Source organism: Lynx canadensis, chromosome A1, assembly GCF_007474595.2.
Source record: "Lynx canadensis isolate LIC74 chromosome A1, mLynCan4.pri.v2, whole genome shotgun sequence".
NCBI lineage: Eukaryota > Metazoa > Chordata > Mammalia > Carnivora > Felidae > Lynx > Lynx canadensis.
Window position 1 is genome coordinate 1,048,505 of NC_044303.2, and position 24,615 is coordinate 1,073,119.

General features: G+C 33.8%; 1 protein-coding gene across 3 annotated transcripts in view; it reads left to right on the forward strand.

The window, feature by feature from the left end:
* The window catches only part of ZMYM2 (zinc finger MYM-type containing 2), a 105,533-nt gene extending 83,055 nt beyond the window's left edge, over positions 1-22,478 (forward strand). For all 3 annotated transcript variants that reach the window (XM_030307387.1, XM_030307396.1, XM_030307406.1), the window contains 8 exons: positions 977-1,102; positions 2,395-2,489; positions 3,734-3,902; positions 4,154-4,305; positions 15,832-15,946; positions 16,851-17,102; positions 17,643-17,763; positions 19,184-22,478. In XM_030307387.1, the coding sequence (XP_030163247.1) occupies positions 977-1,102; positions 2,395-2,489; positions 3,734-3,902; positions 4,154-4,305; positions 15,832-15,946; positions 16,851-17,102; positions 17,643-17,763; positions 19,184-19,376 (1,223 nt within the window). In that variant the 3' untranslated portion in view covers positions 19,377-22,478. The remainder of the gene's footprint in view (positions 1-976; positions 1,103-2,394; positions 2,490-3,733; positions 3,903-4,153; positions 4,306-15,831; positions 15,947-16,850; positions 17,103-17,642; positions 17,764-19,183) is intronic.
* The last annotated feature ends 2,137 nt before the right edge of the window (positions 22,479-24,615 follow it).

Here is a 24,615-nt window from a genome sequence, read left to right on the forward strand (position 1 = left end):
TCAGACACAAAAACAACTTGTAGTCGGCTTTAATAATGATCCAAACTCTTATATTGTAATGGTTGTCCCCAATTTGTTTGTGGGCTGTACTTGGTAACTTGCATTATCTAAACGAGGGTTTATCCCAACTTCTGTTAGGGCAGTGCTTGCCAAATGGTATATATGATGAGTATGCCATGGATGATTCTTTTAGAATATTTATTCCTACCCTTACTCCTCTGGTAACACGTAGAGTCCTGTTTCAACCATAAGCTGCCTAATTCACTTTACCCTAGTGTACAATAGAAACACTATAAATTCTCTCTATTTCATAATGTGACCTTGTTTGTGAAAGACTTGGTTACAGTGGTTTTGTTTTTTAAGGAAGTGAAGTGGGAAAAATGTCACTGTTAATCTCATAGAAAGGGTATTTTTTGTGAAACCTTTGTTTCGTGTGTGTGTGTGTGTGTGTGTGTGTGTGTGTGTGTGTCTTTCTGTCTGCTATCACCAAAATGGATAAAATGCATGTCTTACTGTGGCTTACAATACAAAAACGTTTGAAAGCAACTGATCAGAACATTAGAAAGCTGTTGTAATTGAATGATATGGATAACCTAGGTCACAGTTCGTAAAGAGTGCTGAAAATTGCAGTGATCCACCCTCATTAGTTTATTTTTGACAAGAGATTGCTTTTAGAAATATCATACATACATACTGGAATTGCTTTACTATCATTAACTTTTGAAGAGGGGCAGTCAGAAACTTAAAGGATTAAAAGTTTCCATGTACTCATGATCATGTAACAATTGTATATAGTGTTTTACATTTCAAGATGGCTATATAACTTTTCCTTTTATGACTATTAATACATGTGTTTATTCTTGTTTATATATTGTTCATATATGTTTCCAGACTAAATATAAGTACTGTTTGCCAGATTAAATATAGACTAAATATAGGTGTTTTGATTTGTAATTATATCATGAATTGATTACAGGTGTAATTATTGAAACAGACATAATTGGTTCAGATCTCTTGAAGAACTCTGACCCAGAGACACAGTCCAGTATGCCTGATGTACCATATGAACCAGATTTGGATATCGAAATAGATTTCCCTAGAGGTACTCAAAATGCTATTATGCTGTTTTATTCTTTCAATGTGAACTTTGGTTATGGAATTTAGTTATGGAGTCATAATTGTGGTTATGATCATTAACCATTTAATGTTCATGTTATTGCCTTTACTGTTTATATTTGGTTTTGTCTGTTTTTTTTTTTTACCAAACAAAACTCAACAGTTAACTTCTGAGATGAGGCATAGGACTTAAAGAAAATTTCTTAGAGCCAAAAAAAAAAAAAAAAATCTTTCGCAAAGTAAGATTACTTTGAAAATAGAGAAAAGTTAAAGAAGTGACTGTTTCTTTTCTTTTTTTTTTTAAACGTTTATTTATTTTTGAGACAGAGACAGAGCAGAAGCATGGGAGAGACCAAAAGAGAGGGAGACACAGAATTCGAAGCAGGCTCCAGGCTCTGGGCTGTCAGCACAGAGCCTGACGTGGGGCTTGAACTCACGAACTGTGAGATCATGACCTGAGCTGAAGTTGGATGCTTAACCATCTGAGCCACCCAGGCACCTCTTTTTTAAAAAAATGATTGTTTGTTTTTAAGAAAATTTAAATAATCTATTGATGGCTAATAAGCACACTAAATAGAATGTAAAGCATTTTGGGGCACCTGGGTGGCTCAGTTGGTTAAGTGTCCAACTTGGACTTCTTCCCTGGCAGTGGAGAGTTCTCTCTCTCTCAAAATAAATAAGCATTAAACAAAAAAAAAAAAAGAATGCAAAGCATTTTATTTTGAGAAAGATTTGGTATGTTGAAACAGATTTGTACTGAGATCATTTGTTACTTTTTAGTTTTTTTAAATGTTTACTTATTTTGAGAGAGAGAGAACATAGCAGGGGAGGGGCAGAGAGAAAGGGAGAGAATCCCAAGTAGGCTCCACACTGTCAGCTCAGAGCCCCATAGGGGCTCAGTCCCGTGAATCGTGAGATCACGACCTGAGCCAAAACCAAGACTTGGACACTTAACCGACTCACCCACCCAGGTGCCCCTGTACTGAGACCATTTAGATCTTAGAATTGAATTTCAGGTTGTAATATTTTTCTGATATTATACATTTTCATGAAAATGTCGTATTGTTATTCAGTATACATGTGTTTTATGAGTCTGAATAGGGTTTATCAGAACTCAAGACAATTCTCTATTCACCCTCTCCTGTAGCACAGGTTACCCCCTGTATATAGGTGTTTGTTTATATTCTGTGATTAGTTCTTTGTTGCTGGCTGTATTTATGTAACATAAGCCTGTGCTGTTATATTTGGAAATAAAAGTTCTTCTGATTTGATTGTTAGCTGCTGAGGAACTTGATATGGAAAATGAATTTTTATTACCACCTGTTTTTGGAGAAGAATATGAGGAACAGCCTAGACCTCGATCTAAAAAAAAGGTATAAATTAATAGTACTCTTGCATTCAGCCACTATCTCTTTGTAGTGATAACCTCTTTAGTTATAGAGCAAGGATACAGTGAGTGACCCACAGTTGTGCTGAGAATATGGGAAGACTTTTTTCCCTTAGATATAAAAAGACTTCAAGAGTTAATGTGAAAGTAATAATTTTCCAAGTAATAAAAATGTCTCATATTTGTAACTTCATAGAAGAGCAAGTATTTTTGCCATTTAATTTTTCTTTTTAATTTTATCCTGACAAAAGGTTGACATAGTTGCTCAAAAAGTAAACTCCATTCTTTGCCAAGAATTGAGACTATTTTCTAGGGATCTGTTTTTTCCACTGTTATTTCTGATGAGACTAATCTATGAGGTTAAGTTACAGTGTGTAATATCTGGTCTTTTTTACGCAAGCGAGTACATAGAAGGACATGCTGGACAGTTTAATTGTTTAGGCAGACCAAATCTTAATGTTGTTAACAGATGTGATTTAAAAAAATACTTTATCAGCAACTTTACTTATTTCTGATTTTCAACATAAAGCAAGATCAAAAGAAACAAAAAGGATGACTTTCACACATTTTCCCACAAAGAAAGAAAAAAACTGAAAAAGGAGTGAGTACCTGCAGTAGAATGAAGTTGGACTCCTATTTGACACCACACACAAAAATTAACTCAAAATGGGTTTTATAGACCTAAATGTAAGAACTAAAATATAAAACTCTTAAAAGAAAACAGGCCTAAATCGTCACTGCCTTGGGTTAGGCATAGTTCTTTGACAGGATACCAAAAGTACAAGGAACAAAAGGAAAAAATAGGTGAATTAGGTATACTACATCAAAATTTAAAACTTTTATATAGTAAATAATGCCATCATGGAAGTCAAAGGAGCTGAGTGAAATTGAAATTGAAAAGTTCAATTTCTCTCTTACCTTAAGATTTAGAACCCTTTTCAGATTATTCATTGATTATGTCTTAATTTTCTTACCAGTCTCACAGCAGGAGTTATTATGATTTTGATATACAAAGTGGATTATGTAGAAATATGGCATTTCTGGAGATATATTTCAAGCAATGTTATAGGTAGCTATTCTCAGATTTCAGAATACGAGTCAATTCTAAGCATATAAATAGATGTTATTTCTCTTTTAATTTTCATTTGTTGAGGGATGGCTTACATAAAGTCGTGAAATAATGTAGGTATTTTTTTAAAAAAAGATTTTACAATGGTATTTTACTATTAGGGAGCCAAGAGAAAGGCTGTATCAGGATACCAGTCTCATGATGATAGTTCTGACAATTCAGAATGCAGCTTTCCTTTCAAATATACGTATGGTGTAAACGCATGGAAACACTGGGTCAAAACTAGGCAACTTGATGAAGATCTTCTTGTATTAGATGAGCTAAAATCTCGTAAGTGTTCTGATTTTGTTTCCTCTACACCCTATTTCAAATCAAGATTTTTGTTATTAACTACCTTTACTTAAAAAAACATAAATGTAGCTTAAAATATTTTAAGTACATTTAAATGTAGCTTTCATTTTACTTTTAAATTCTAATATAGTCTAAATCAATTTCAGAAAGTTTCTTAATCTTAAAAAAGAGAAAGTTTCTTAATCTTAAGAATAAATAATAATAATTACTAATGTTTTACTTCTTTTTAGCTAAATCAGTAAAGTTGAAAGAGGATCTGCTCTCTCACACCACGGCTGAGCTTAACTATGGGTTAGCTCATTTTGTGAATGAGATCCGACGGCCAAATGGAGAGAGTTATGCACCTGACAGCATCTATTATCTTTGCCTTGGAATACAGGAGGTTAGTAATTTGATGGCTATTTTTGGATATAATGTTAATAAGAAAGGTTGTTGTGGTAGGGGTGCCAGGTGGCTCAGTTGGTTAAGCATCCGAATTCAGCTCAGGTCATGTTCTTGCAGTTCATGGGTTCGAGTCCCGTGTTGGGCTTTGTGCTGACAGCTCAGAACCTGGAGCCTGCTTTGAATTCTGTGTCTCCCTCTCTATGCCTCTCCCCTGCTTGCACTCTGTCTCTCTCTCTCAAAAATAAATAAACCTTAAAAGAAAAACAAAAAAGGTCGTTGTGGTAGTTTTGGAAGAGAAAAATGTTACGTTTCAAGAATATTAAGGGTGGCTTTGTGGAACATAATGATTTCTTGGCTTGCCAAGAAAGAAAAAAGAATTTACTCTATTTGAATATATAATACTAGGATATTCTAAAGGATTTTCTTACTTTGTATATAGGTTTTTCATAATGAGATCTGTTCCTCAAAATCCTCAAATTCTTGAAAACTGTCGTACCAAAACCGAAAAGAATTCATGTTTAGGGGCACCTGGGTGGCTCAGTTGGTTAAGCGTTGAACTTCAGCTCAGGTCATGATCTCACGGTTTGTGGGTTCGATCCCCGCATCAGGCTCTGTGCTGACGGCTCGGAGCTTGGGGCCTGCTTCAGATTCTGTCTCCCTCTATCTCTGCCTCTCCCCCACTCCTTCTCTTGCGCACGCGCGCGCTCTCTCTCTCTCTCTCTCTCTCTCTCAAAAATAAACATTAAAATAAAAAAAAAAAAACATAGAAAATGGTGTTAGGGACAAGTCACTTGAAACTCCTGCATCTATCTTTTGTTACAGTTAGCAAAGCTGTATATTTGTTGCCATATATATGATAATCAGGATGGCTTCATTTCTTCCTTAAAATTGCAAATAAATGAATTAACATCCTGAGGTGTGATCCTATATATGTATATATAGATCCATGCTGGTATACATGTAAACAGAAAAATGTGTTCCTTTGCAGATAGTGGATCTGTTTCAATTGTACACTCCTGATGTTTCTAATTTGTTATATAGGTAAATTACTCTTTATTTTTTTGGAATCATCTTATAAAAGAAGATCATTCTTTAGGGGTTTAAATAAGCCACATATCTGTGAACCTTGATTGAGTCTACTTTCCGTAATAGACATAAATACCAACTTTAGGTGTTGGCTTGTAATTCTGAACAAATTGTTCAGGTTTGAGCCCAGAGGTCAGAAAGTATCTTAGCTTAACATCCTATGTATTTTTTAGCTGTGATAAATGATAGAAGGAGCTCTTTTTACGTAGAGTTTTGTTTATAGCCCGAGAATTTAATGTTATGTTGCCAACTGATGTAGTCACTGAAATTATTCAGAAAACTAGAACTGTCTTAATTTGTATTTTAAGTTGTGTTCTCTTCAGGGTAGAAATGTGCCCAAGATTACATAAGTGGTAGTGGGAAGGTAGCACATGGCTGTAAATTATTGTATGTTCAAGGGCCATCATATATTTTGCAGTAGCAACCTAAAAAATATATAGTAGGTTTTACTTTTCCTTATTCTTCTTTGATAGATTTATACATACCTTAGCCTCATATTTAGATGGTGACAATAGGTCATCCACCATTCCAGATCTCAAAATCCCTGAAAACTAGAGATTTTACTCTTTAGTTTTTCAGAAACACTCATTTGGTAGTAAAACCTCAGTTGAAGAGTTGTGAAGTTTTTGTCTATTTAGTGTACTTTCTGTTTGATCATCTACAGAATATTAACTACATAATTCACTATAGAATAGTTAATGTTTCTAAAGGAATAAAGGGTACTTTCCTAGATCACTTTAGGAATATTATGTAAATATGTACATGCCCTGAATTTCCTCTGTAAAATCCAAAAAGTTATGAATTCCAAAACATATCTGGCCTCAGTGGTTCTGGTTCAAGGTTTATAGACCTGTGTGTGTTCCCCCACCCCCCATTTTCATCATACCTAGGAGTAAAAAAGAGTAGGAATAGCAGGCAAAACCATCTCAACTGTCTGGTTTCAAAATAAGTTACCTGTTACGTAATAAAGACTCTTCTTCAGAGCAAATAGGATTTGGGTTTTACTCTTTGTGTCTTACACCATGCAGGCCCTATTGTAGGCACTCATTAACCTGGATAATTGTCAACAGCTAGTACACAATAGACCTGTATTGTCCAGTTTTTCTGCTGCTTTTTATTGTGTGTATGTATTTAAGATGGTGGAACAATCTTTTTTTAAAAAGAACATTTATATCATCATCTTGGAAGTAGTTCAGTTGTTCAGATCAATCATTTGTAAAAATGTAGAAGAGGATATTAGGGTTCTCCCAAGTTAACTCAGCAGGAAGGAAAGAGATTGAGTTCTAGGCAATAATAAAAGACAACAAAATGAGCAGTCTCTGTCTTACCCATCTCTGTTCCACTTAGTTCACCTCCCTGAAGTCAAATACTCTCTGTTGGCTCTTTCCTTTCCTCGGACATTACTTTGCATATAGAAATATAATGGATTTTTGTATATTCATCTTATATTCTCTATGTACCAATTCATTATTAGTTTTGTTAGGTGGTGTTAAAGACAGTTTTGCCTCTTTATTTCCAATCTGCATGTCTTCTTTTTCTTGTCTTATTACATTGGTTAGGGATGTCAGGCCTCCTTCCCCCTCCCAACATTGAAAGCAAATGATGAGAGCAGAAACCCTCACCTTGTTTCTAATTCTTGAGGAAAGATGCTTCACCATTAAGTACGATGTTGCCTATAGGTTTTTTGTAGTTTCTTGTTTGTTACCAGGCCAAGGAAGAGAACTTCTATCCCTAATTGGCTGAGAATTTTTCTTAACCTTTTATTTTGTTCCTGAGGGTTTTTATCATAATCGGTTACTGAATTTTGTCAACTGCTTTTTCTGCATCTATGGAGACAATCATATGGTTTTTCTCTCTTATTCTTTTAAGAGAATTAATTTTCAGATATTAAATCAACCTTGAATTTCTGAGAGATACTGCATTTGATAATGATATATTAACTTTTTTATATACTGCTGATTAAACTTGCTAATTTACTGTTAATGACTTTGCAGAGGTTCATGGAGGATACTAGTCCATAGTGTTCTAGAGATCTTTCCCTGGCTTTGGTGATACCACTGGCCTCATAAAATAAATTGGGAGGTGTTCCTTTCTCCTACTTTTTTTTTTTTTAAAGCTTGCTTGCTTTTCCTCCCTTCCTTCCTTCCTTCCTTCCAGAGAGCATGAGCTGGAGTGAGAGAGAGAGAGAGAGTGAGTCAATCTTAAGCAGGTTCCACACTGGTGTGGGGCTCGATCCCAGGACCCTGGGATCATGACCTGAGCTGAAATCAAGAGTCGTATATTCAACCAACTGAGCCACCCAGGACCGCCCCCCCCCCCCCCCCCGCCTTTCTTCTCTTTTCTGAAAGAATTTGTGAGAATTGGTATTATTCCTTTCTTAAGTGTTTGACAGAATCCAGTGAAGCTATGTGGGCCTGGTTTTTTTTTTTTAATTTTTTTTATTTTTGTGGGGTTTGAGGTAGTTTAAATTACTAAGTCAATTCGTTTAATTTTTATACGGTTATTTAAGTTCACTCTTTATTTTGAGTTCATTTTAGCAGTTTGGTCTTTAAAGAAATTTGTGCACTTGATCAAAGTTGTCACATATTTGTTAGCATGGGTTGATGTTGATAGGTAGATAGCAGCTTAAAAATGTAATGGTTTATAATGATAAAAAACATAGCCCTTAGTTTATACATTGTGAAAAACAAATGGCTAGTGGGATTGGGCCTAATGGGGCTAGGGTTCTGGTTTGCCTGTATTTGCTGATCTAGCTAAAAGTTTATCAGTTTTCTTTTATTGATTTATTCGGAGAGCCAGCTTTTGGTTTCATTGATTTTTCTCTGTTTTTCTGTTTTCTCTTTTTTGGAGTCTCTGACCTCCATTTGTTTTCTTAATTTGTTTTCTTTTTTCCGACTTAAGATCATTGATCTTAGACCTTTTTTCTTTTCTAGTTAAGCATTTAAAGGTATACATTTTCTTCTATCAGCTAGTTTACTTGCATTCCATAAATTTTTAAAAATATTTTCATTTTCCTTAAGTAAAGAGAATTGGCTGGCTACCCTATAACTCTATTATAGGAAGTTGAATCTCTGGATTGCTTTTTACTGAGTGGGTTATTTAAATATTAGAACTCCAAATACTATTAGAGGTTTGAGATCTAAATGGATTGCATAAGAAGGAATTATAAATTATGTCTTTAAGTTGGTCTTTTTTTCTAATTTTTTTTTATTGTGGTAAAATACACGTAACATATAACTTACCCATTTTAACTGTTTTTAATGTACAAGTCAGGGATGTTAAGTACATTTGTAATCCTGTGCAAACATGACCACCATCCATCCCCATATAGCATAACTGAAACTCTGTACCCATTAAATAGTAACTCATTCTCTCCTCACTCCACCCTTGGCAGCCATCATTCTGTTTTCTGTCTCCATAAGTTTGACTATTTACGGTATCTTGTATAAGTGAAATCATACAATATTACTCTTTTTGTGACTGGCTTTTTGCACTAAGCATAATATCTTCAAAGCTTATCCATATCGTAGCATATGTCTGAATTTCCTCCCTTTTTAAACAGGGTCTTTACATTTGACTAAAACTGTTTCCTCAGAAATTTTTTTTGCTACTGAACTATACACTTTAGAATGGTTAAGATAGTAAATTTTTCTTTTCTTTTTTTGTTTTTATACCATAATTGAAAGAAGTTTTTTTTACTATTCTCATCATTGGACATATTTTCACAGACTTGATTTAATTTTGTAAAAGGCTGTATGGTATTTATAAGCAGCTTTAAAAATAATCTTAAACCTCAGTGTAAAGATAAGCTATCTAAAATATACTTTACAGAAATCATTGCTGTTTAATGTTACTTCAAGGATGTGTACAGAAATAGAAGCTATTTTTGGAAGAGTGCATATTTTTCTGTTGCATTTATTGATTTTGTTTGCATCTGGGAATAAAATAATGTCGAAGAAGTAGGACTTTTTTTATATTTGTTTATTGAAGGAATAACATCTTTAGTTGTGAGGACCAGGTGTTGTGAATGTAGGTAGTAAATAGGTAGCTGCTTCTGTACTGCATATTGAGAAATTAGGTATAATTATGGATGTTTAATTAGTACTGTGTGAAGGGGGTGCACAGCATTTTTTTTCTAGCTCACAAACAGAATAGCTGATTTTCCCCCCTGATTGTGTAAGGATAATGGTTATTGTTAAAAAAGAAAATTACGTGAACTCCTACAATCATGATCATTCTTTCCTCTCATCCACTCTTACCTTACACATGTGAACACATGCCCTGCACACCAAATGCATTGTCAGTGGAATTGTGGATACCGTTTTCCTGAACCTTCCCCACTTCATCATGGTTAGCTAAATGTGTATGCTTCTCTGTATTTTTTTATGAACACGGCAAAAGATATAATAGTTTGTCAGCTAAGAACATGGAGCCATATTAAACTCTTTTGTACTATAGTTTCCTTCCTTCTGTTTCTCAGCACATTGTGGCAGTCCCTCTAAGTCAGCTGGAACAGACTTAACTGTGTGTATTTCATACTACATTTAATTTAGTCATTTCAACAATGATGAGCATTCCCTTTGTTTCATAAAATTTTGCTATTATAGATAAACAGTGTACACCTTCTTTCCCCTCCTTCCCCAGATATTACATAATGATCCTAAAGATCTTTTAAAAAAAAAAAAAGTTTTTTTTTTTATGTTTTATTTTTGAGAGCGAGAGACATAGTGTGAGTGGGGGAGGGGCAGAGAGAGAGGGAGACAGAGAATCTGAAGCAGGTTCCAGGCTCTGAGCCATCAGCACAGAGCCCGATGCGGGGCTCGAACCCACAAACTGTGAGATCATGACCTGAGCCAAAGTCCGATGCTTAACCAACGAGCCACCCACCCAGGTGCCCCGATCCTAAAGATCTTAAAGATCTTATTTCTATGAGATTAGATTTCTGAAAGGGTATTATTAGACCATAAAAAAAGCATATGTTTTATTTTATTTTTTAAGTTTATTTACTTAGAACGTGCACATGCAAGCGGGGGAGGGGCAGAGAGAGAGAAGGGGAGAATCTCAAGCAGGCTCTGTGCTGTTAAGTGCGGAGCATGACACAGGGCTCGAACTCACGAAACTGTGAGATCATGACCTGAGCCAAAGTCTGACACTCAACCGACTAGCCACCCAGGTGCCCCAAACATACTTTTTATTGTAAAAGCTATCACGATATTGCTTCCCAAAAGTGCTGAGGATCTTTTTAGTTGGCCATTTGAGTTAGCTTTTCTGTGAAGTTTTGCTTTGTTGGGTTGTTTATCTCTTTCCATTTGTGAGAATTCTTTGTTTATTCTAGATAGTTATTCTCATTTTCCAAAAATTTTTCCAAAATTTCTTATCTTGAAAAATGCTTTTTTTCAAGAAGAGTTAGAACTCCATTTACTATATTAAAAACTAGAGTAAACTCACTTATTAATTTGAGCTTGTTAATTTGAGTTCTATTATATAGGACTTTTTAAAATTCTATTAAAATATGTATAACATTTTAAAATGTATTTAATCTTTGATTCAGGAGGGCCTTAAGAATTTGCCTTATTTTTCACAGCAGTGGTGTAATGCATTCAGAGTTTTGCTAACTTTCTTTCATTGGTTTCTTCAGGAGACATTAGCTAACTGTTTATTGTATGCTGAACATTGGAGCAGATATTAGAGATTACTTTTTTTTTTTTTTTTTACTATTTACTGATTTCCATGCACTGTACTAACTGCTTGACATGTCATTTAATCCTCTCAACAACCTTACTATTCTTCTCACCATTTTTTAATGATGAAGGAAAATTAAGTAGCTCACCTGAGTTTATATAGCTTATATATTTTGAATCTGGTAAGCAGTCTGACTTAAAAGCTGTAATATGTTCTGCCCAAGGATTTGGAACACATACAAAAATAATACTTAAACAGTGTTGTTCTCATGGTATGGTATGTTGGTGGCACAGAGGTGGGACTAATTGGTTCTATAAGGATGTAATCTGAGAAAATAGTGGGGAAGATCTTTAAATTGAACTTTGAAGTAAATAAATATAGAAATTCTAGGCAGGAGGGATGAGGGAAGAACAATGGCATTTCAAGAACAGAGAAAAATATATACAGGGCACAGTTTTCCAGGAACTGCTTGGCATGGCTGGAATGTAGAATATGAAGTGTAGAGAGCTTTGGGTGCAGGTGGGGTATGAAGTAGGTAACAGTCATGCAGCAAAGGGCCTGTATTTATTGTTAAAATGTTTAGACATCTTTTATCCAGGTTGAAACAGGAAAAGGTTTTAAGCATTTTTTAAAGATCACACTTGATTTTTTTTTTCTTTTTCTTTTTTTTTTTTTGCCTTGGAGGTAGGCAGCTGAGGGTTGGAATAATATTACTGAAACACAAATTATTGTGCAGAGCTGCTGATTTGTAGCTAAATTAATGGTGGGTTGTGTTTACATTGTTTTTAATGAAGCTTTATGCAAGTAGCATTTTATAAGACCATCAATTTTAGACACCTATAAGTATAATCTCTTAAATATATCTAATAACCCTTAAATGATCAGTGTCTTCTATTCTCAACATACTATTTATAAATTGTTATGCATATTGTTACATATAATGGGTTTTGCTTAGCTAGTTTTCTAAAAACATTGTCATGACATATATATTAGTGACAATTCATGTCTAAACAAACATGTTACTGACTGAACATTTTCTAAAACATATGATTTTCAACTGTTAGTAGACTTATATTCTACTTCTCAAATACCAGTGCCAGAATTTCTGCTTAAGTAGATAGATAGTTACCAATGTGCTGCTTTGCATTTTTAATCCAAAAGAGAACAGAGCCCTTGAAACTTAGCTCATCTGAAATAAGTGCTCTACGTGTAAAATACACATAAGATTTCAAAGAATTTATATTTTAAAAATGTAAAACGTATTCTGTCTCCTTCTCTTTCTGCCCCTCCCCAGTCGCAGTATCTCTGTCTCTGTCAAAATAAATAAATAAACTTTAAAAATTAAAATAAAAAAAAGATTTCTAAGAAGGGGCACCTGGGTGGCTCAGTAAGTTAAGCATCTGACTCCTGGTTTTGGCTCAGGTCATGATCTAACGGTTTCATGGGTCTGAGCCCCACATTGAGCTCCTCTGTGCTGATGGTGTGGAGCCTATTTGGGATTCTCTGTCTCCTTCTCTCTCTGCCCTTCTCCCACTCACACTGTCTCTGTCTCAAAATAAATAAACCTAAAATATATATATAATAAATAAATAAAAATGTAAAATATCTGATTAAGTTTTATATTATATGTTTAAAGTAATGTTTTAGATATATTGGGTTAAATAAAATATTTAACTATAACTTCTAAAAAAATTTTAGAAGTTTTAGAAAATTTAAAATTACATGTGTAGATCACACTATATTTTGTTGTTCAATGATACTCTGTGCAGTGGTTCCAAAATTATCTCTGGATCTCTAGTTCTCTCAAATATGGTTCCAAAGCATTCTAAATGCAATGAGAAACCAGAACCCTTACAAAGGAATTTATATTTTGGGTAGAGAATACTTATTAATTTAAATAATTCTGTAATTATTTAGTAATTATTTTTTAGTAAAAATTTTTATTAAGGTTGCTACTCTTGGGGCACTTGGGTGGCTCAGTTGGTTGAGTGTCTGACTCTTGATTTCGGCTCAGGTCACTATCTCATGGTTCATGAGATCAAGCCATGTGTCAGGCTCAGCGCTGGCAGTGAGGAGCCTGCTTGGGATTCTCTCCCTCTTCTCTCTCTCTCTCTCTCTCTCTCTCTCTCTCTCTCTCAAAATAAATTAATTTAAAAAAAGAAAAAAAGATTGATACTCTTTAGACAGGCCTGACCCATCACCGTGTTTTTTCCAGGGTTACTTCCTCGAAGGTGTTGATGGCTTCTCCTTTGCTTCTGAAAAGCAAAAGTTACTGCGCTTTGGTGATGGGGCAGATTAGGTGTTCATAAGTTGTGTAGATTGGGTGTTTGTAAATTGGGACTGCCTTAATGGAAAATAACAGCTATACCATAATATAGTATTGCTTTGAATACTACAGCAATGACTAATAAAGCTTATCGTCATTCCTTCTGTAACAATAAGAGCAGCAGGTCTTTTGATTTATCAGGGATTGCCAAAAAAAGCACATCTTTTAGGAGCTACTTGCAGTAAAGTGGAGTTGGAAGCATGGTAGTTTTTGGCTTGTTGTTAAGGTTCTGAATGTACATAGAAATTATTTCCCCCTTGGGGCGCCTGGGTGGCTCAATTAAGCGTCCGACTTTAGCTCAGGTCATGATCTCTCTGAATTGAAAGCCCCGTTTCGGGCTCTGTGCTGACAGCTCAGAGCCTGGAGCCTGCTTTGGATTCTGTCTCCCCCTCTCTCTCTGCCCCTCCCCCATTCGCACTCTCTCAAAAATGAATAAACATTAAAAAAAAAGTTATTTCCCCCTTATTGCTTGACTTATAGCTGAAAATTACTTCAGGATCATTTCTCATTATGATTGCTGCTTTAAATGGTAAGAACAAAAGAGAAAAATTGCTGTTCTGAACATGAGGATTTCACTTCTGCAGTTGTTTTGTATAATGGGCATCAACTTTACATTAAAAAACATTAAACAGATTGAATTGTGATACTGTATTTTAACCAATTAATGCTACAGTCATAACACTGAGAATTTCCAGATATTTTTATAGAATTTCTGCCCTCTGACTAACTCATCAGTAGGGAAGGGATCTGACACTGTCACTTCATTGATTGCCAGGCACTTGGTTTGTCATCCTATTCGCAAGGTATCAGTTACGAATTGTTGTTCTGCCATTTTGAAGTTATGCTGTCTCCCTTCTGACTAGCAGGACTAACATTATAATGATCAGTTCAGATGATGATACGCTAGTCTGATATTTGATTATTATATGGTGTTTTTTTTTCCATTCTTTTACTTTTCATTTATCTGTGTCTGCATATTTAAAGTTAGGTGTCTTGGAGCACCTGGCTAAGTTGGAAGAGCATGCAACTCTTGATCTTGGGGTTGTAAGTTCGAACCCCGTGCTGGGTATAGAGATTATTTTAAAGAAAATAAAACTTAAAAAAAGTAGGTTTCTTGTTAAGCAGCATATTGTTGGGCCTGGTTTTTTTTTTTTTTTTTTTTTTTTTTTTAAAGTCCAATTGACCAATCTTTGTCTTGGTATGTTTAGACCAACAAACCTTTTTTTTCCCTTTATATAAAGAACCAGATAGTAAATGTTTTATTTGTCTTTGCAGGCCACACTGATATATCATGCACCCATTCAGCTCTGCCATTGCAGTATGAAAACAGACTTTGGCAATATGCAGATGTCACTTGTGTCTGTGTTTCAAGGAAACTTTATTGACAAAAATAGGCACTGAACAAGTTTTGGCTCTCATTTGCCACCCTGGTTTAGATCTTTTATACTTAGTATAATCACGGCTGCCATTGGATGAGAATCTGCCATTGGTTGTTTTGTACTTGTTTTATCTGTTCATTATTGGGGTTTTTTTTTTTTTCTCTGCTTTCTTTTGAATTAGTTATTTTTCTGTGATTCTATTTTGTCTCTACTGTTGGTTTATTTTTTGCCTCTTAAATAGTTTTGTTGTGGTTGCCCTAGGATTTATAATATGGGTCTTCAGTTCATTATCTACCCTCAAATATTATTGTACCACTTTATGTATCACGTATGAACCTTATAACAGTGTCCGTTTCCCATCGCCTGCCCCTTTGTGCTGTTGTTGCCATACATTTAACTTTTACATTATTTTATTCCAGATTCCACTGGAGATGGACTTTGCAAACTTTAGTTTTTAAATCATTCCTTAACAACTCTCATTGTTAAGATTGGTCATAGTAAGTTATTAGAGTCAAGTTTGTACTGACTCACAGGAGTTAGAGAGGAGCAGTAAGTAAAAAGCATTCCTTAACAATTGAGTGCTAAAAGAGACCCTCAGGCCACTGCAGAATAACATTTCATCCAATTCAGAATTTTTCTTTAATAATTTATAATTTAATTACTCTTACTTGAAAATCTAATTTTGTTTTCTCCATGTTCTATATAATGAACATTGGAACCAGATATTCTGTTTTTATCTGACAGACTGAAGATTTCTGCTAGTTCTTACATTCTGGATTCTTGGGTTTGTATTTCAGCTTTGAGTTTTTTAAGCCAAAGAGTAATTGGCAACTTTGATTCTTTATGATTTCTAGGTATATAGATAAAGCCAGTAATCTCTCCTGTTGTATTATTGTAGTGTGCCTGGTTTTTTGGTTTTTGATTTTTGGTTGTTTTTTTTTTTTTTTTTTTAGATAAAAGCTTTCTTTCTTAAGACATATTGTATAAGTATATATTCACTCTTTATAATAAGCTGGTTTTCCTTCAAGAAACTTTTTTTTTTTTATTGTAGTACTTGTGTGGTAGTAATCGAAAAGACAACATATTCATTGATCCAGGATACCAGACATTTGAGCAAGAATTGAATAAAATACTTCGAAGTTGGCAACCAAGTATACTTCCAGATGGTAATGCTCGCTTGCTGTCTCTCTCATATATATACATATATATATATATATATACACACACACACACACACACATATATTCTACATATATATATACATATATATACATATAAATTCTACATATATATATACATATAAATTCTACATATATATATATACATATATATATGTATATATATATATGTAGAATTTTTCAGGATTGAGAGTTTTTAATGTAACTTCTGTACTATTGTATCTGTCTCCTATGAGTATTCTGGTTCTTGAGGTAATCCTCTCTTAAATAAAAGTGTTGCTGACTTGCTACTGGGATTTTTATTTTTACAGAAAGTATGTTAAAAATAATTAGGAAATAATTTAAATTAGTGTATTTTTCCGAGTACTTATTCATGAACTCATCTGTTCATCTTTTGTTGAATTAGAAATGAATGTGGTTGATAACTAGTGTTTATAAAGAACTTTGTAATAAATGTGACTTGCTTTCTCTGGAGTAAGAAACTGGGTGTGTATTCTTAAGCCCTGCTGTGGATATTGTGATACAAATTTCTCTAAGAAATCTGTTTTAGATGTGTGAAGAAAATGTGTGTGTGAATGGAAATCACCTATTTTTTTTCCCCAGCAATCGTGCAGATTTAAATTCCTTTCTGACTGTTGTGTGATTGTCCTATAGAAGACCAGAAGCAAACATCTAGTCTCTTATTCCAGAGATGCTAGCACCATAGTCTTGTGTATTCCCTAGCTTCTTTTGTCATAGAGCTGCATAGGTAATTCTGAAAGTGTGTTTTGACCTGGTGTGAATGGAGGATTGAAATAGGTTTGTTCTTGAATTAACTTTATTTTTTTTTTTTAGATGGTTAAATGATCATTATTTTATTTGTTGTAATTTTTAAAAAATATTTCTGTTTAAGGGTCAATATTTTCTCGAGTCGAAGAAGATTATCTCTGGAGGATAAAACAACTGGGATCACACTCTCCAGTAGCTCTTCTGAATACCCTGTTCTACTTTAACACTAAGTATTTTGGTCTGAAAACAGTGGAACAACACTTAAGACTTTCCTTTGGCACTGTGTTTAGGCACTGGAAAAAAAATCCTTTAACAATGGAAAACAAAGCATGTCTTCGATACCAAGTGTCTTCCTTATGTGGAACAGATAATGAAGGTAGTGTAACATATTTTTATGTTTGTATTGTCTGTGGCAGGGATGGCCAAACTTTGCCTTAGTAAAGACCACCTGGGTCACTTGTTAAGTCTCTAAGGACTGCCATTTTCATAAAGTAAGACAACCTATATCTTCTTTTTTTTTTTTTTTTTTTAAATTTTTTTTTCAATGTTTTTTATTTATTTTTGGGACAGAGAGAGACAGAGCATGAACGGGGGAGGGGCAGAGAGAGGGAGACACAGAATTGGAAACAGGCTCCAGGCTCCGAGCCATCAGCCCAGAGCCCGACGCGGGGCTCGAACTCACGGACCGCAAGATCGTGACCTGGCTGAAGTCGGACGCTTAACCGACTGCGCCACCCAGGCGCCCCAACCTATATCTTCTTAAGACATCTTAGTTCAACCTATATCTTCTTAAGACATCTTAGTTCATTTTGTTTGAAAAAGCCACATATTTGGTATAACAGATACAAGGAGTGAATAGTACTATTCTTTCTTCAAGATTAGTCTCAGGAAGTTCATGTAATTTTTATTTTTTAAGATAAAATTACTACTGGAAAAAGAAAACATGAAGATGATGAGCCAGTATTTGAACAAATTGAAAATACAGCCAATCCTTCTAGATGTCCTGTGAAAATGTTTGAATGCTACTTGTCTAAAAGGTAAGTGTTAATGATATTTAACTTTTTAAATGGTAGTATAGGTTAGTTTCCTTGAATTTAACACTACCAAGAGGTGACATTTTTCACTGATCTTTCTTAGATTTTTCTCTCACTTTTCACTCACATCTAATGTTTGTAAGTCTCATTATTGTAAAATACCTAGCTTATACTTCATACTTTAAGGTTCAAGCATATGTTAAGAAATTGTTGTTTAGTGAAGTTACTACTATTATTGTCATCTTTTAAATTACGGCAATTCCAATAATAAAGCATAGGACACAAACTTTTTTTTGTAAAGGGTCAGATAGTAAATATTTTAGGCTTTTTAGGCTATAGAGAGTCTCTATTGAAGTTAATCCATTCTGTTGTTATAGCCAGAAACCAGCCATATACTATTATAAATAAATGGCCCTATAGTATTTTTATAGTACTTGTAGTGTACAGTTTTAGTGTGTTCTAAAACCTGAGACAAACAAGTGATGGGCTATAGTTTGCCCACCCCCTGGTGAAAAGGTATGTTCAAAGGTAGAATAGATAGATGGAGATGAAAATGAAATCTTTACATGTAAGAGAAAATGTTCCTTTAAGAAGGTCTTACATAGTGTTCTGAAAGTACTATACTTTTCAACTATACCACCACTTTGTTCCCTCAATCTAATACCAACAGGCATTTTAGAAAATGTTAAACCATTGAGATGTTTAGAGATCATAAACTATTTTATGCTTGTCCATTGCTTTATATATATGTACTCTTTAATTTTCGAAGGCTTAGTATGAACTAAGAGTTCATTTCCTTATGTTAAGTTGTATAAATTATAGATAGGTCCCCAAATGAGTTCTTAAGAACTAATGATGTCATCTACAGATAATAGTAATATTTTTGACTGGTTTGGGGTGGCCCTGTTTGGCTGCAACAGTGTTAGATCTTCCAGTGGTGGTAACTCTTAGTTGGAAATCCCCATCTCAGTATTGTTGGTATTTTAAAAGTGAAATTTCTGTTGTATAATGCTATTAGGTATTTTTATTTTATGGGCTACTATATTTCATCAGTTTTAAGACACACTTTTCAAATTTTACTATCTCTGAAACTGGGATGCATGTTATAATTGATACAACTTAAAATTATAATTGACAGTGTTCTACTTGTTTAGTGGCAACATTAAAATAATGATTAAAAATATTATTTCTTTTGATGGTGTTTTGGATTCAGTGAAATAATGGAATTCAAATGGTGGGGAAATAATCTTTTATCACAGAAATTAACTTTGAAAATAATGATAAAAAAATTAATATAAGTAATGACATGATCTGACCACATAATATGGTTAGTAGTAACAGCATTGTTCTTGGAAGACGAAAAGAAAGTTGTGGGGAATTTTGTATATATACTGTGAAATTGACTTTCTCCTTTCTCCCAAAGTCCACAGAATCTTAATCAGAGAATGGATGTTTTTTATTTGCAACCAGAATGCTCTAGTTCTACAGATAGCCCTGTCTGGTACACATCTACTTCACTGGACCGAAACACCTTGGAAAATATGCTTGTACGGGTTCTTTTAGTAAAAGATATTTATGATAAAGACAATTATGAACTGGACGAAGACACAGACTAAAAAGGAACGTTTCAGAAGCAATCGGGATAAAACAGCATTAGATAGTCATGCTGCTAGATCTTTATTATGGAAAACATTTCAAGTTTACTCCTTCTGTTTTGAGTTTTGTAGCAGTGTACCCACACTGGGTATTACCATGTAAATAATCTGTGAGTGAAAGTTGCCATTATTCTATGTAGTGGTTTTAGGATACTTAACAAATACATTCAAATTCTTTTTTTATTATTTATTTGATTAGGTATGTTTGTAACTTTTTACATTACAAAATACGAATGAGAATGTGCCATGTATAATTTTTTTCTTGTAGTAAGAAACATCCATATTGCACAACTCTACTGTTGCAAAGCTTCCTTGAAAGGAGGCTCTTTTACTGGGTTCTTTACCAGATGGTTGTGTATGGGTAGCACTACTAAAAGTTTAGAACTTGCAGTGTCTTTCCGAATTTTTAAAATAAACTGTAAACTAATAGGCTGGGTTTTTTGTTTTGTTTTTTGGGGGTTTTGTTTGTTTGTTTTACGTTTTAGTTACTGAAGCCTTACAAGGTTATGTAGAGAGATACCATCTTCTGTACCAAAAATAGACAAGAGAATGCTGTCGATATTGGTGTACTGTAATGTGAATCTATACTGGTGAAAACAACTTTTTGTTCCCCTTATTAAAACCTTAGTGTCCTTTTCTCATTTGTGGCTTTCTGCATCACCCCAGTCAATAATATATATATATATATGTGTGTGTATATATATATATGTATGTATATATGTGTGTGTATATATATATATATATATATATGAAGAATGATGTTGAAAACATGATCATTGAGACATTTTCTTTGTAAAAATGTCCAATGAAAGTACAAAATTCTGTTTTCTGTGCCAACCATAAGTATCCAAAATCCCATTCATTTATAGAAGTTTGATTTTTCTTTTTTCCCCTTAAAGATACAGATCATGTTGCAGTATCTGAGTAGTACTCTAAAACTTTACCAACTTTATTAGGATTTTTATATTGCCTTCAAATATGACTGATGGATACATTGGATAAAATTATTTTTAGAGATGCCGCTCCTAAAATAGTTGTTACAGAAGGTCGATCAAGTTTAAATAAGAGAGTATCACATTTTTACTATGAAGATTACCAGTGTAGTGATTCTGATATTTCAGATGATTGAAGAACAAAGAAAGAAACTGATGGATAAAGTCTGTCTCAAAGGAAATCACATTTGATGTTAGATTGTTTGGCTTTTAAAATTACTTCTTATAGAAGATAAAAGCATTTTAAAACTTTGTGCTTCTGCATAGCAATTTATCTGTTTAGACCTTTTCTTTTAGAATAAGGAAGTTTACTTAAAATCCTACTTGATAGAGGCTGAGCAAAATGCTGGCTGCAAATTATTATAAAGAAACCATTTGGCTGACTTCATAGAGCATGTATGTAATCATATTGTTTTGTTTCTAATTCCTGACTCATCATGGTGACATTAGTTTTTTAAAATTGTTGCAGGGGGTGGGGGTGGGGCAGAATTTGGGCTATTTTCCACAGTGATTAGGCAACGTCTACACATCCCTTAGGTATTTCTCCTTTGCTTAGGATAAATGTTAGCATTCAGAAGAAATTTTCTCATCATGATATAGAAAAATTCACAAGTATAATCACTGTATTTTAAAGCAATAATTATCAGAAATGGTTTTGGCATAAAATTACTTTATAATGTCCTAATTTGTTTTATAAGTTTGAATAACATACCTGTCCCTTAATTTTATATTTGTTGATTTCATAATCACACAGCAAATCTGATATTACTTTACTAAAATAGATTGCTCATTGTCTATTTAATTAAGAAAACTGGGTAACATTTAAAATATATACTATAAAAATTTCCTCACACTTAACCTTTTTCCAGAAGTACTTTAAGCACTTTTCCTATAAATGCATATTGTTGATTAAAAGGTGGTTAATCCTAGCCATCTTTTATTCTTCACAGTGGTGCTATATTCCATCAAGAGCAATAACGTTTTCCCCAAATGTCACTTAATGTTTATTCTCCCAGATACCATACATTTCTGCCACGGTGCTGTTAAGCACCTTGTCTGGCTATTTACATCTCCTTTATTGTACACTAGCTTTTCTAAACAGAAATGTCTACATAATTTTGATCTCGACATGATTGAGGATTTAGAGCTCTTGTTTTTGTCTTGAATGCAATCCAAGGATTAACTTGACTCTCAGGGGGAAAAGAAAAACAAAACTTTATAAGAATTGTTTGTTCTGTGAAACTTATTTCACCTAGAATACATTTCATTGGTTCCTGGATGTCCTTAGTTTGTGTGGTCATAGCTGACTGCTGAGAAAAAGGACAGTGAAATGGTAGCAGTTTCTTTTTGCTTCTTAGTGATTTCTGTTTATAGCATCCTGTAAATATAACTTTATTGTCTTTAGATGTCTATTGGAGATGCTATATTTTTTTGTTCTGAAGGTTTTGCCATTTAAAATGAATCAAAGTTTTTATTCCTATTGAGAAAAGTGAATTTCCCATGCAAATTGAATCTTCATTAACACAGTTTTTAGGTTTTAAACTGTATTAGGTAATATAAGACATTAAAAGATTTTTCTAGGCAAGAAGCTCAACTTTTTTTTTTTTTTTTGGCATAAAAATATTACACAAGTTGTCACCAGTGTGTTAAACATCTTGAGACAGGAAAGAAGATGCATATTGTACTGTGCATTCAAACTTTTGTCACTGTTTTTCTGATGGAATTTCCCTTTGTCCTGGCCAATATGGAATGGGTGACTCATTTATGGGATAATCTGGAAATGAGATAAACTCTTTTATGCATAGCATGAAGGTTTACAGTAATGGAGAAATCAAAATTGCAAATTTTTGGTTTGTACTACTCTGGGTTCATTTTGTCTGAAATCTTAAATACCATGCAGTCTTAAATCACTATAAAAATTTACACTTTTATTTTTTTGCCAGTTATTTCCAAAATGTATTGTTTTACATATGTCACTTATGTTCTAAGTTACCACTGACTGTAGGATAATGTCCTTGTTCCCCTCAAACAAAATAGTCATGAAAGTGTACATTAAAATATTTTTAAAGAATAAATTTCTTTAACTAAATTATAATACTTTTGGATTTCCCCCCTTAATAAGCCCCTTTCTCATTTTTAGAGAAGTTATTTGAATTTCAGTTATTCCATTTTACTATGTTTTTAGGAATAGACCATTTTTAATACTGTTTTCCAGTGTTAAGTACTTTTTATTGTTTCTGGGTTTATCATACTTGAAAATGATACTACTAACAATATCTTATAAATATAGCAGTGGATGTCCAGAACAGGTTAACTGCATCGGTCTGGGTTTGAGAGTAGAGGCATTTAAAGTGATGTTTCAGTTTGTACTATTTTTTTTTTTCCTTAGAAGCTACATGGTAGACACCCCAAATACGTTACTGTGATTCCTTGCCTTATAGTGAACTGGACAAGAGAAAGTCGTTCTTAAAATCTGGGCAGATGGTGTCCTAATTAATTACTGAGTTAAACAAGGTCATGAATTTAGGCCTTTGGAGGAAAAAGAACCAAAGAGAAGCTAAGATTTATTCTGTAAATAAAGAATTAAGAATAGAACCAAAGAGAGGGCCACAGACCGTTGGGTCTAGAATTGGAGGTCTTTGTATCTTTGAAGGAAGGCAGGTGTAAATCCTAACAGAGTATTTTATTTTCTATTGTAGTGCAGTGAAAAGAATAATTACAGCTCTTTCTGAGACTTTCAGCTGCATACTTGACTCTGATTGGACCTCAGTTTCTTTATCTGTAAAATGAAGGTATTGCCTTAATTTCTGATTCTGGAGTTTCAAATTAAGCATAGTTGATACATGGCTTAAGAGGCTTAGTAGTAAATCTTACAGATTTATGTTTGAAGCCTTATGATTTATTTAGAAACACATTTTCTTGGAGGGGAAAGATCTTTCCTAAAATAGACTTAACACAGGCTGTGTCATACCTGATTTTTATAAGTCCTATTCAAGTAACTCCTCAGAAGAAAACTCAGCGTAATGAAACTCAAGTTTTGTTGTAAAACTTAAACAGTGGATCTTCATTACATATTTCCTTTGTGCCAAAGAACTATTGTCAACCATGGTAGTTAAGGAGGAAGAGAAAGTAAAAGATTAAAAAGACATTAGTGTTGCAATTATGGGTTGTGAACAAGATGTACTGTTGTATGTATATTTAATTCCTAGGGAATATAGAATATAGTCATGATAGTTTACAACACAGAACACTGTGTACACTCAGAAACCCTAAAAAGCTTTTATGTTCTAGAGTAGGTTTCATAGCATTACCACCACCTGTAATTATATAAAACATTGGATTCCTGTAACGTTCTTGGTGGTGCTTTTAGCTCTGTTTAAAATGGCCAGTGGCACAATTTCTGACTATTTTGATGACACCAGTCTTCATCTCTGGCTTTCAGGCCAACTCATTACAAGAGTAGTTAAATATAGCACCCAAAGGAAAAGCTTAGAGTACCTTCATCATGCATTAGAGAGGATTCTAAAAGGTGTTAAACCACATTGAATCAAGGTGAGTGATTCAACTTGTAGGTTATGTTATATGGATGGAAGGAACACACAAGGTGCAATATATTAAGGATATTTTTTTAAAACTTCATCCACTAAGGATTTTTTTTCATAGTAAATGCTTTTGGAAATAAAACCTCTCAAATATTTTCTAAATCTTGGATGTACTATTCTTAAACCTATAAGCAAAATTAAGCCTTTCCATTTCGATTACATATTTGTAGTTCTAAAGTGATGTCAGCAGATGGCAATAGTATACAGCACAGAGTTTCAATTGCCTTTTTTTTTGTTTCCCTCCCCCTTTGTTAATGCTACTATGAGTAAAATGACCCTTGATCAGAAACCTTTGGGAGTTTTAGAATTGAGAAATTTCCCCTTTTCAAAAATATGTAGATTACATAACACCCTCAGTGGAGCCAGGGGCAGCACCCCATAATCAATGTCTACAGCAGTAGGTCAGATATTCACAGTAACTAGAATAAACTATGGCTATAGAAAGCTTTACATGGTTCACGTCAGTTTTTGTCACAAACAGGAAAAACTAGATTTTTAGATTTTTTTTCAGATCTCAAAATTGCTAACAAGGACCTGCAGGCCTGTAATAAAACTAATGTTCTATCTAGTGTTTTCTTTCCTTTTAATAAAACATCTGTTATGTTT